This window comes from Stylophora pistillata, chromosome 5 (assembly GCF_964205215.1).
Source record: "Stylophora pistillata chromosome 5, jaStyPist1.2, whole genome shotgun sequence".
Taxonomy (NCBI): domain Eukaryota; kingdom Metazoa; phylum Cnidaria; class Anthozoa; order Scleractinia; family Pocilloporidae; genus Stylophora; species Stylophora pistillata.
In genome coordinates this window covers 13,097,415-13,111,132 of record NC_142523.1, presented here as the reverse complement: position 1 = coordinate 13,111,132, position 13,718 = coordinate 13,097,415, and the positions used below count along the sequence as shown (strand labels likewise).

At 38.0% G+C, this 13,718-nt stretch overlaps 2 protein-coding genes across 3 annotated transcripts; one reads left to right on the top strand and one right to left on the bottom strand.

Moving 5' to 3' along the window:
* The first annotated feature begins 66 nt into the window (after positions 1 to 66).
* On the top strand, positions 67 to 13,207 carry LOC111324839 (putative imidazolonepropionase). Of its 2 annotated transcripts, XR_016001566.1 has the most exons (9): positions 67 to 395; positions 1,809 to 1,873; positions 2,697 to 2,974; positions 3,213 to 3,438; positions 3,938 to 4,100; positions 5,321 to 5,376; positions 5,856 to 6,016; positions 6,530 to 6,742; positions 12,740 to 13,207. XR_016001566.1 is itself a non-coding variant. In XM_022928498.2 (8 exons), exons 1-8 carry the CDS (start codon positions 146 to 148, stop codon positions 6,621 to 6,623), a joined length of 1,293 nt encoding a protein of 430 aa, XP_022784233.1. In that variant the 5' UTR covers positions 67 to 145; the 3' UTR covers positions 6,624 to 12,885. The 2 variants fall into 2 exon arrangements, 1 of the variants encoding a protein (XP_022784233.1); XM_022928498.2 differs by having other exon boundaries at positions 6,530 to 12,885.
* LOC111324840 (G protein-coupled receptor 83) lies at positions 11,335 to 12,297 on the bottom strand. The gene has a single exon (XM_022928499.2). It carries the CDS (start codon positions 12,295 to 12,297, stop codon positions 11,335 to 11,337), a length of 963 nt encoding a protein of 320 aa, XP_022784234.1.
* Positions 13,208 to 13,718: the final 511 nt, after the last annotated feature.

Below are 13,718 nucleotides of genomic sequence, written 5' to 3'. Positions count from 1 at the left end.
GTTTGTCTGTTGCCATAGAAACTTTAAGCGAATGAGCGCATGCTGATATGCTGGCAACAGCTGACTATCATGGAAGAGAAAGTTCACGTGGACTTCGGACGGAGAGACCTTTAGAATTATAGATTTTATTTATGATAAATTTACGATGTATAACCTCAGAATTCGACATGCAAGGCAAGTAGTTTTAGTTTGTAATAACGGCGAGCGAATTTTAACGGGAAACTCCATGAAAAAGCTGGCTATTGTCGAAGGAACAAAGGACAGAGGTGTGTCTGTTGTCGTCGATAGCGCGGGAAAAATCGAATGTATTGATTTTGACGAGAAGGTAGATCAAGCCTATCATGACCATAAGTTCATCGAGGAAATAGATGCGTCTGGAATGTGTGTCCTGCCAGGTAGGTTAAGCTCATTTAAGAGTACCGCTATTATTACTTTCGAGCAGCGAGCGCTGGTTAACAGGGCTGAATAATGAAATGCTACGTCAGATGGAATATGCGGTCATCAACGAAGGTTCAAGTCTTGATGGGGAGAAGGACTCCCCAACAACACAGCGGTCCAACATAGAGCATGCGTTAAGTTGCCGTGCAAAATTTTTAAAGGGAAAGAAACGTAGCAATAGTTATCCCACAAGAACAAGGCCACCTATATCTATATATAGTATCTAATTTAACTAAAGTATGGCACAGATATCGAAAAGAGTACTATACAACCCCATACATTAATTATGCATTCCACATCTTTGTCTTTCACGACAAAACTTTAAAAACAAAGTTTACTAGATTCTGAATGCATAATTAATGTATGGGGTTATATGGTACACTTGCCCAGATATCGATTGGGATATTTTTATCTGGGTGCCACAGAAATAAAACTAAAAGAAACCAATATTAATAACTAATAAATACTGATATTAATAACAATATAAACAAAACTATATACCATATAAAAGCAGTATGTAATAGGTTCTAAGTGAGGATGTGCCACACGGTTTTTTCGAATCGATACAATACTGAGTATGACACTTTGGTTTTTCTTCGATATTGATATCAATACCAATATTGTGACGTCATTGAGTCAAATGGTAAGTCAAGTGATTTGATTGTCCAAATATAGAGTTATCTTGCATTTTGAAAGTTATGCAGTGTTCAGTGCTCTCTAGAACATGCTATATGAGACAGTCAAACATCTAAAACTGGATTAAGGACATACTTAAGTAGAAACTCATGGTCGTCAATGAGTTCACTCTTGCTGCGCCCAAGCGTCACTACTTAGACTAGTACAGTGGTGCTCATTGTCCAATCTCAACCCCAAAGTCTTTTCAACTCCTTGTCAGAAGTTGGTCGCTGATGTGAGACAAAGTGCGAGCAGGTCATGTGCAGTACTATCAAAACCACCAATACTTTTTGCTAGTGTCAATATTTCTGATCTGACTTCGGTATCATTGGTGTCCAATATTTGGTGTCATTATCGGCCCCTCCCTAATTCTTATTAAAAAAAAATGTGAAGTGCCTTATTAATGAAATTTCAGAATAAAATTATATTTATAATATATCAATAACTAAATTAATAACCCTGAACTTTAGAAAAAGCTTTCTTTTTCAAAAGTAAAGTAAAGTAAGTAATTTTATTAAATATGTCTTTTGCTTTAGAGCTACTCATTGAAGGATGTAGCCATTATAATGTCGGGCATATAAATTATGCTGACATTTGACTTGTGTGTTTAAAAGGGGCTTTTGCTAATTGTGGTGAGCGTAAATCCACAGCCATACAGTATGATTTATTTTTCAACTTGTTGCCATTTATTTTAGGCCTTGTTGATGGTCACACTCATCCAGTATGGGTAGGTGACAGAGTGCATGAATTTGCCATGAAGGTGAGTCTGCTGATTATAATGCTTTTTCCTTTTTTAATTCAGGACTCATACACAAGAATGGGTGTGTACTTTGAACTTAGGAGCCCAAGTATTTAATGCCATCTGACAAAGTTACACAGAATAAGTAAACAACTAGTCATCACCTCTCGGGCTAAAACGTTTCTGTGCCGCCGCCTGATACGAAGACTCAAAAAACCCAATGGGAAAAATGGGAACGTATTCCCCCATCAAAATGTAGGCACACCAACTTGTAGCTCTTACAAAACTCGTTGCCATATTCCCACCAATAACGTAGCTCCATTTTCTGCCTTTAAAAGCACACACAACCCACAGTTCCTCTACTCGCTCCGACGAAGGGCTAACGCTCGAAACGTCAGCTTTTGTAATGGTTATGAGGGCCAATTTACCATTTCAACTTTGTTGATATATCCAAATTATTTCGTTACCCCCACCGACGCAGCCCCTAACACTTTCTTTAGAAACTATCAGCCTTTATTCTAGCTCTTACACATTTCCTTGTAAATTTGTAATGAGAATTTGGTGTTCAATCAAGGTAGCAACTTTTACCTGTTAAGTTTGAGTATTCTCACTACCTGTTTGCTGGATTATGTTTGGGTATTAAGGGAGAAATTACATGTTAAACACTTCTGGCAGTGAAAGGGTTAAAGAGAAGGGTTAATCTTTACTTCAGAGTTCAGTAGGTGCCATATATCTTCAAAATCAGGAGTGCCATATTTATTTCTCTTTTTTAGCTTATTTAACCTTTGATGCTTGCATCATACTTGTTAATTGCAATTTTTTTCTTTAAACAATACATTGCTAGCTGGCTGGAGCTACATATATGGACATACATAAGACTGGAGGAGGAATAGGCTTCACTGTGGAGCATGTGCGCAGGGCTGCTGAAGAAGAATTATATGCATCATTAAGAGAACGACTTCTGAGAATGTTAAGATCTGGTACAACTTTGGTTGAAGCCAAGAGTGGCTATGGTTTAGATGTAGGCTCTGAGATGAAGATGCTTCGAGTTTTAGAAAAAGCTAAAAAGGAGTTACCAATTGAAATATCCAGCACATTCTGTGGAGCACACTCTGTACCAAAGTAGGTAAAGTTTATTGAAAATTTACTGTTTGCTAGATTAAAGATACAGAATCAGTTATTCTGTCTTGTACATTCCTTTTTATCACCTTCCTTGTCAGTGGTTTGTGCACTCCCGTGTCTCAAGAGCCCTTTTTTTTCATCAATATTTTGGCGTGTGATCTGTTACTGAGCAGGCACTGAGGGAAAAATGGATCTACTTTTCGATTAAAAAAAATTTTTGCTGATTTTTTTCTCTCAGAGGAAGTACTTTGGAAGAAGCAACTGATAATGTGATCAATCATCAGTTACCCAAGCTTCAAGAACTGATGAAAAACAAAGAAATACTTGTTGACAACATTGATGTATTTTGCGAGAAAGGTGTGTTTGGTATAGATGAAACCAAAAGAATACTTGAGGCAGGAAAAGCTGCAGGTCTGGCAATCAATTTTCACGGTGATGAACTCCATCCAATGAAAGCTGCTGAGGTACACAAACTAACTTATGGAATGCAACTTGGAGCTACCCTACTTCTGTTAACTTTTATTCAGAAGAATTAAAAAAATTTATAGACTAACTGAAGTGAATGATATTTTGATCTCTTGATCCTAGTAAATTATCCTCCCAGCCCATGTGTGCAGACCTTTATTTTCCTTACTTTTCTGAAGCATCACAGTGGGCCAGAATCATCAGCTAATTACATACCCAGCCATAGCCCAGCTTTTTACAAGGGGACCATGGTCAGAAAAATTTTCCATGCCATTCACAGCAGTGCCAAAAAAGCAGACCACTGGAAGAAAATGAATTAGTTCTTTTCCCATCTATTTCAGTCCTCCTGAAAGAGAAAAACTATGTCCTTGGTCTTGAGTTGTGAAGACCTGGTGCACAGGTTTTTTTTGTTTGTTTGTTTGTTTATTCACACAGATCTCCTGTCTGTTAAATAAGTTAATGTGTGCTTTTTTATAAAATTATCATTTTCCTTATCAGCTAGGGGCTGAACTCAAGGCTAGAGCAATAAGCCATCTTGAAGAAGTAAGTGATGAAGGAATTCAAGCCATGTCTGCAGCATCAGTCATTGCTGTGCTCCTTCCCACCACCGCATATATCTTACGACTAAAATGTCCTCCAGCCAGGAAGATGATTGAATCAGGTACATAATATTACTGGTCTTTTGCAAGACTCTACTGCTAAGTTCAAATGCACTCTTGGAGACAGATTATTCACTAGAGCTGCTCCAAAGATATGGAACCGTCTACAAGACTATTTTAGGAAAGAAAATGATTTGGATGTATTTAAGAGACTCATGAAGATACACTATTTTAAAGAAGCCTGTAGCAACCTGTCTCAAGCTATTGTAGGCTTTTATTTTATACTTTTATCTTCTCTTTCACTTCTTACTTGTCACGAGTTATGCTAGAACACCTATTATGAAGGAAATCAGTGACAAATTAAATTAAGCTTTGTTTCATGTAATCATGTAATATAACTTTTGTCTTTAGTCTTATTCGAGTGTTGTGTGCATTTTATCATAATTTTTAATGTTAAAATGTGCAATAACAGCAATATAAAGTGATTATTATTATCATTACTCTGATCATCCTTAAGTAGGAGAAGTCAGGAGAAGGGCCATTAATTTTTTTTTTTTTTTTACACGACTCGGGAAGTCAGGGGCCAATAACTAAAATCAACCAATCAAATTGCTCTATTGGCGGTCACTATTCTCTCAGTATTGGACAGGGCACTGTCCTGAATGGTCTTGAATGACACTGCACTTGTGTCCCTTTGAACTTCAGTCGTGTAATAAATCTCTTATTAACCAAGCTTGCTCGGGACCGTACTGGAAGAATATCAGCCCTCGGTCTTTTTTGTATGGACCTCGCTGCGCTCGGTCCGTACTGTCAAGACCTCGGGCCGATATTCTCCCAGTACGGCCCTCGCACTAGGTTAATAAGATATATGTAGCAGTGTCTGGTGTTTTGACAATTAAGTTTACCTGAGCATAAATTATCACAAGATTACTAACAAGATAACGTTGATTCAATTAATTGACTCTTAACTGCAACGATGACTTCAATGCAGGTTGTTCATTGTCGACCACTACACAGTCACTATGACAAATGACACACAGATGATCAGACTAAATGATTAAGAATTACAGTGTTCACAAACCAGCACTTTCAATAACATACACTCGGGTGAAGTAATCAAATTTGTGTGAAAATTAATAACAAATTCATGAACAGTGTTTATTGTTCAGGGTTTTCATTAAGAATTGCAGTCACAGGAGTACAGGATATTAGCAGCATGATACCCAGAGAATCCTCTTATACTACTTGTAATGAACACTTTGTTTGTTGTTTCTCAAAACAGGTGTACCAGTAGCTCTTGGCTCTGATTTTAACCCTAATGCCTTCTGCCTCTCTATGGTAAAGTGCTCTCCGTGGCAGAACATTTTTTCAATTTTGAAATAAATCTTGAATCACCTTGATACCTAAATTGTTTGGGAGATCATGGGAATTGTGTGTGGACATGCATAATGATTGTAAATAACGTTAATTTGGGACTTGCATTAAGGAAGGGCGAGGGCCTTTTAATTGGATGCCAATAACGACTTATCTTGCAGGAATCACCTAGCAGTTTTTATTGAAATCATAATATATTATACCAATGATAAATGTTTTGAAGCAGTTTCCCCTTCCAGTGCAGTGACTTGCATACAGCTTTTTAATGTTCAGCCGGTGTAAAAGAAAAAAAAAAGATTTAATTATTCGAATCAAAAATGTTTTCATGTACTGTGAAGTACAATGGTAGTGAAGACTTGTGGTGTAAAATTAGTCCAATAAACACACTAATTTGGGTCACAGAGGCGTGTTGACATACAGGCTTTTTTTTTATCACTGACCAGCCATTAATAATGCACCTTGCTTGTGTTAATCTGCACATGACAATGGAGGAAGCTCTGACAGCATCCACCATCAATGCAGCAGCATCTGTGGGTCGGTCTCACACTCATGGATCACTGGAACCAGGAAAATTTGCTGACATGTTGATTATTAATGCCCCAAGGTAAACAAAAACAATTAATGATGTTGTTACATGTTGATTTGGCTCCAATTAAAAGGTTCAACTAGTATTTTAAAAACTAAAATTTAGAATGATATTGTATTGCTCAGATGGTGATGGAGATGTGAGTGCAACAGCGACTAGCACTGTAAAGGTCATATCTGATCATACAATTGTCATAATAGTTACCCCATCCATGCACATCATAATGAACACCAGGTAATATTTTTTTTCAAATTCCAGAGGAAGGCAATGGAAAGAAAATTAAGTTGCACTGATAACTGCCTGATTAATGGTACTAAGAACGTGCAGTTACTCCAGTTCTCTCCCTAGGCTGAGAAAGTAATTTGTTGAATGATTCACATGACTTTATTCTGAGATAGTTAGCCATTATTCACTTTGCCTTTGGCAAATAATTGTAAAATTTGATAAATTCATATACATGTAGTGTATTTTTCTCACTCAGTCTCTGATCTCCATCTGTCTTTAAATCGTGAATTTGTTTGAATGTTTCAGGTGGGAGCATCTAGTTTATCAATTGGGTGGCCATGATGATGTCATCAAGTTTGTAATTAAAAATGGAAAAATTGTACACAGCAGATCTTATTAGAATATTTGCTAACTGGGTGACCCTCATCTTCACTGCTTTGTGCCAGGCCTTCATCATTAAACCTCAAGGGATATAGATTTCCAGAGAATGGAATAGGATGAAGCTCAAGTTCATAATAGGTAAAAGGCAGTAGTACCAGGCAACTGTATCCTGATGATTGACACATACAGGTTCGTACGCGCCTTGAAAACCCTTGAATTTCAGGAGGCCGATTTCAAGGCCTTGAAAGTACTTGAATTTCGTTTTGGGTCCTTGAAAGTCCTTGACTTTTTATTGAACAACATCGAAAAATATCTGCTTTTGTTTTGCACCATTGGTAAACCCAAAACATCGATGTTAATTAACAGAAACATTTTTCTTGGTTTTGAGGTAAAATTATCATTACAAAAAGTCCTTGAAATTTCTAAGTAGGGTCCTGGAAAGTCCTTGAAAAGTCCTTGAAAAGTCCTTGAATCTTTGGCCTGAAAAAGTGTACGAACCCTGCACATGTAGGAATTAGAGGATATTACATGGCCGCGCTGGAATACAAATTTTATCTTCAACTGCTGCAAATATCTCTCTCGAGTGAGCGAAGCATACGAGTGAGAGATACTTTCAGCATGAGAAGATAAAAATTAATTTGTATCCCCAAGCAGCCATGTAATGTTCTGTTTATTTTATAGATACTGATGAAATTTTTACATAAAACACAACTTTTTTCATTTATTTTCGAAACAGCAGAATAGTAATCATGTTAGTATCCATGGCGACATCAGTATCCTCACGCGCCAAAGATAAAAATAGTCTTCAATACACGCCGCGAATGAAGATATGATTTTTTTAGTAAAAGGAAAAATCCTGGTATTTCATCAGTATCCATAATAATAAATATAATTTGTATATAAGCATCTCAACTTTAGCTATGAAGTCGCAGTATTGGCAGCATCAACGGTTAAACCCTGGGTTAAACCAGAAATTGGTGAATAGTTGGGTTGTGGTTGGGCACGAAATGGGAGGAACTGATCTTGAGACTTTGCTATTGTTAACCTCCTAATTGCTGGACCCCAGCTGGACCCCAACACTCGTGACCAGACGGTGTAACACGACCGTAACACGACCGTTACGGCTGTGTATTTGGACAGTACACGTCATTCGTGACGAACAGTTGACTGTTTTTTCATTCATGAATAAGTTTTCCCGACAGGCAACAAGTTTCTTGACTTATTTCATAGATTTTGTTAAATAGTGACAGGGCAGATCGTATCGATAATTCTGTCGGTAATTATCCATGACCATGAAGGGACTAGTAAAACTCTATCACGACCCCATAATGAAAGAGAATATTTCAATGCTAGTAGTCATTGCTGTTCGGTGCTTTAGGCTCTGAGTAATTCTCAAGGGTGTCCGGTCTTTTCGTTTAAGGGCCTGTTTACAAGAGTGAGGGTGCCCCTACATAGTAGGGTTACCCTAGCTAGTAGGGTGACCCTTCTCTATTGTAATTATACTGCGTGTTTACATGTGAGGTAGGATGACCCTAGGGGTAGGGTTACCCTACCTGAAAGGTAGGGTGACCCTACTGTGTAGGGACGAGTTTTGCCGCCATTAGCCCATGTAAACGCAAAACCTAGGGCTATCCCTAGGGGTAGAGCTATGTCCAGTCATACCGCTGACACACAACGCAGGCATCTCAGTGAAACAAAATGGCGGACAGTGGAACAGCATCCACAGCTAGTGTTAGCTACAAAACAGGTGAAATGTTATATTGGGCTGAAATGTGCTGGCTAGTCAGTTGTAAACGCTGTCTTTCAGCCATTAGAGATATCAACAACAAAGCACAAAGTTGAAAAGAAGGAACTAAAGAAGCGAGTGCCGTAAGAATCGAATTAACCGCCAAAACTTTATCTCCCGCCGTCATTTTGGTTGTTTTCCTTGCTGGGTGACCTGGCTATAGTGTCAGCCCTCGCCCCTAGGGTTTCAAATTACCATGTAAACGCTCGGTATCTTCAACCCTACCAAGTAGGGTAACCCTATCCCCTAGGGGCACCCTCTTCCCATGTAAACAGGGCCTAAGAGTCTTTTCGTCCAATTTTCTTTTCGTCCAATTTTCGTCCAAGAGTCTTTTCGTCCAACTCTTTTCGTCCAAGTCTTATATAGAAATTTTTGTCAGAAAGTCTTTTCGTCCAAGTCTTTTCGTCCAAAAGTATTTTCATCTTAAGTCTGTACGTCTAATTGTCAAGTCTTTCCGCGAAGCAAATAAATAACTATTATATTATAGATAAGGCTAGATAAAGAACTTATCAGTGCGAGCCATTGCCCTTTTGGTTCACCAATCTTCGTTTACGAATTCATCATGAATTTAACAATAAATACACAGAGAATGAATGAAGTTGTAACGCAATATATTTTATTAAAGTGGCAAAATAAAGACTTGCTTGCCGCTTAATTAAGAGAGAAGTAAAGAAATGGAAATATTAGGCTTGTTGTTAAGCGTCTATTGAGCGTAAAAGGCAACGAAGTGTAACATCACTACGTGTCCGATTTTTGCTATTGCTAAATAGCGCTATCTACTGCGAAGGATCGTGCACCATACGTATTTAATACCGCAGTTCAAAATATATGAACTTCATATAGTCATTGTATCTAACATGATAGTAACCCTTCGTTGGAGCGAATGAGTAAGGATTGGTGACTAAAGCTATCGGAACCAAAATGGCGGCGGCTCGCAACAAGTTCTCTATGTAACCTTATCCAGCCTTCTAAAAGTTATTTATTTGCTTCGAGAAAAGACTTGACAAGTAAACGAATAGACTTAGCTGAAAATAAAGGCTGATAGTTTCGAAAGAAACTGTTTGGGGCTGCGTCGGTGGGAGTAACGAAATAATTTGGATATATCAACAAAGTTGAAATGGTAAATTGGCCACCGACGAAGGGCTAACGCTCGAAACGCCAGCTTTTGTAATCATTACGGTGGCCAATTTACCATTTCAACTTTGTTGATATATCCAAATTATTAGCTGAAAATACTTTTGGACGAAAAGACCGAAAACACCAAGTTTGCTTACTGAAATGCTTTTAGTTGTCTTTTCAGAGAAAAACTACAGACACTAAAGCCCCTTTTTTAATTGCGATCTATCCACCAACCAATGTCTTTTGGTAACCGACTATAAACGCAAGCACAAGCCTTCCTAGCTACAAATGTTATAATGTATTCTAATCCATTTCACAAACGCTATGGATGTGTAACAATCCAACTCGAGAGCTATGACTTCTTTCAATCCATGCTTCAAATTCATCAGTGCATGCCCATGTAATCAAAAATAATTTTTCAAATCAATCCCATGCATTAATATGACAGTGAATTTTAATTTGAGCGACAAACCGTATTGATGATGCATTTCAAACAACTTACATTCGTCATAAAGTATTCCAACCAAGCCTGTCTGTGCTGGATTTTTCGAGATGTAAAAATCAGTGTTTGGCTTAAGCGAAAAATCAAAGAATTTGTATAGGTAATCACATGATTTCGAGTGCAATTTGGAATACGTAAGCACGAGTAAATTTTTTCAAAGACTAACAAAATTACATGAACCCGTAGGGCGAGTGCAGTTTGTGGTCTTTGAAAAAAGTTGCAAGTGCTTATTTATTCCAAATTTACAAGTGTTTATTTATTCCAAATTGCACGAGAAAAATCATGTAATTATGTATTAATCGAGCGAAGCGAAGCGTAAGAGTTGCTCGGGGGGCAGCCGAAAACAGAAATTTCATAGGAGTTTAAGAAGTGGGTCATCTCTATTTAAGCTCAGCGTGCATATGTCGAGACATGAATGAGCTTGCAAAGATTTGGGGGTGGACCAGTGAAGCGCAACAGTTGCTGGGGGGACATTCGAATAAAAATTTACGGGAGTGGGATCATTGCAATAGGTGGTTTGCAACCAATCTCTAGAGACACAAGTAACAATGGTGAAAGGAACAAATGCTGGTGGACGAAGAAAAGAAGCTAATGAGATATCCATTGTTTACGTCCACCAACATGGCGGCCATGACGTAACGTGCAAACCACCTATGGACTTTTTAAGCTTCGTGTGTCATATTGGTCACGTGGCTTGAAATTGGTAAACAACAGTCGTGGCTATAATAAGAAAACTGCGAAGAGTAAAGAGTGGTCATCTACAGTTATAACTGCTACAATTTTTCTACAAATTCGGATTTGTCTTTCCAGGAATACAGTAAGGACGCAGTGACCTTTTAGAGGCTAAATATCAATCGCTATTTGCAAGAATTTGTCTTTTACATCTACATAAGTGCATGGTGAAACAAAGAATTTCGTCTCGTTTCGATTTTTGAGCGTGAAGGCTGTTTTGCAGTTTTCTTTAAAAGAAAAGTGGACTTTTAAGACAAATGATTGTGTGGTGTTCACAAAATGGCCTGCTCATGACCGTATCATATTCTAATGGTTTATTTGTGTTTTGTCTCGGTGACAGCTTTTTATTTCGGGGAAACATTCAATTCATGTAACCTGCCATCCTATGGCTGAACGTCAAGGGCTCAGTGACTAACAGGTGTGGATCTTAAATTTTCTTGTACACGAGACTCATTTAATGACTTAACTGGTTTCTAAGCAATTTCTTCTTCGTGGTATGCATTCACTTGGAGGAAACGCATTCGTACAAACCTGCATAGATCCTAAGGCTAAACCTAATCTTCTGTTGTTGTAGTCTGCAACCATGATCTCTTAGACTACAGTGTCTTCAATAATGGCATTTCTGAGTGAGTTCACGACCGCGGTTTCTTGGCTTTTCTTGCTAAATCCCCTACTCCTTACTCTATGGCCTCGGATCATTCTGCGAAAAGCACTATTCATTTTACCATTAAGAACGATGTAGAGCCAAGGATTAATGGCGCTGTTAGCCTGACTGAGCCAAGAGGAAAAGTAAACGGCTGCGGGATGCCATGTTATTTTTGCCTTCACCACGAAGTCCATTTGCAGCACTTGCAGGGGCAACCAACAGACCGCAAAAACTACCACAATGAGGATGAGTGTTCGGAGCACTGTTCTTTTGGGAATCTGAACGGCTACCAAGTTTCGGGAAATCTCCTTCTGACCAGGAATTTCGTGGAACCATATTTTTCGCGCTACTTTGCTATACAGGGCGGTTATGATAGTGAGAGGTAGGACGTAGTTGATGACAAGCAAGTAGGTCCAAAGCACAACTCTTGGAATATGCTTCTCGGTATAATGGCACTTTGCATGATTAACCTCGTAAGAGGTTAAGGTGACGGCCATGAAAGTCCAGGATGCGATCCAAATGACTGGTACAATGATCTTGGCTCTTCTGAACCACATTTTTCGCCTCAAAGGTTGTATAACAGCGACATATCGATCAAATGCCATCACCACCAGACTGAGAATGGAGGCTGTCAGCGACACTTGCATAAGATAATGAAAAAATTTACAGAACAGGTCACCGGCCACTCCAGACATTACATTGGAGTAAAAGTGAGCCATGGAAATGGGCATCTGAAATACCGTAACCAGTAGATCAGCTACCGCCATATTGACAAACAAGAAACTTGTCAGGCCTCGCGTTTCGGGCTTCTTCCAGACAATGTATATCAGTAACAAGTTTCCAACTAAGGCCATGATCATAACTATAGCATATGCTATGGTAAAACCCAATACCATCGTTAATGCCATGCTCTGTAGATGAAATAAATGAATAGATTTTGAGTGGTAGTTTTAGCATGGAAGTTCAACTTGCTTAGCCTGATACAAATACTGGTTTTTTTAAGTATTTTTTTTCCAAGAAATTCAAAATAAAGTAAATTGATGTTCTTTTAAAGGACTGCTGGAGTGTCGCATTATTTGGATTCCTTTGCCGTGCCAAATAGAGCTATCAAAATGAAAGCAAGCCACCAAATATAGACATGAGAAGATCGTAATAACTAAAACAATCAACAAAGAAGGAATAAATACAAAGATGGTGTAGGATTGAAAAAAGTGATGTGGATTACGAATAACTATGATTTGATATTTCTAAGCTTGAGAGTATATCTTCTTTGTATTGGAGAAGTTACCCTTTATTCTATTATCAGTTTTATCTAAGCTTTCCATAAAGTTTAATTTCTTTACTCTGTAGGTAGTGAGTTTTGGGGGAAAACAGCTCTGACCACAAAAGCAAGATGAAGGCAGAATATCAGAGTAGTATCCATCATGTATGAGTGCTCAGAATAAAACTTCCCCCTCATTGAGAAGGTTTCTATATGCTCGGTTTTACTCACTATGGTCGATTTTTCTGACTCTACGTACATCAGGTCTGAGTTGAAGTAAATAAACGATCCACGCAAAATATCAAAAGAAAATAGGTCTGACCAGAAAAAATAAAGGCAGACTATCAGAAAATCCATTTTATATACGAGTGCTCAGAAGCAAATTTACCTCTAATTGAGAAGGATTTGCTCACTATGGTCGATTTTTCTGACTCCACGTACATGAGGTCTGAGTTGAAGTAAACGAGAATGATCCTCGCAAAATATCATAGAACGAAACTGAAGGAAATATTTTATGTAAACAAGCGAACGAAAGTCTCAATAAATTTGCATCTACATGAGAGACCTAGTTTTCTCATTGTGGACGCACAAATAACTCATGAAAAAATTGATCCCTTGCAAATTTTAAACGTTCTGTGTATTAGACGCTTTTTATTGTACCCTTCCCCTTTTTTGTGGCAATTTACCAGTAATAAATTAGAATTGCGTAACAGTAATAAGATGCATAGTTTGTCGACTCTTTCTTGTCTACTGAACTAGTAATTAACCATCTTCACATTATTACCAAATCTATAAAATGTTCGAATATGAAAACTAATGTTATCTTGTCTGTGACAGGAAAGTCTTGCTTTCAAAGACTGTGGCTCTGCGTCCATATTCTTTGCTTATATTGACATGTCAAACAAATTTGAATTTTGATCTAACCGGAAACGAAAACGTAAAAATATTTTATTCCATTTTACTTTCTCCCTGAAATGAAAGCCCATTACCGATCAGTAGTTTACCAGAAGGAAAAAAAACCTTCTGGGAAAAGTGTACAGGTTTGAAAATTGTCGAGTTTCCCCATAC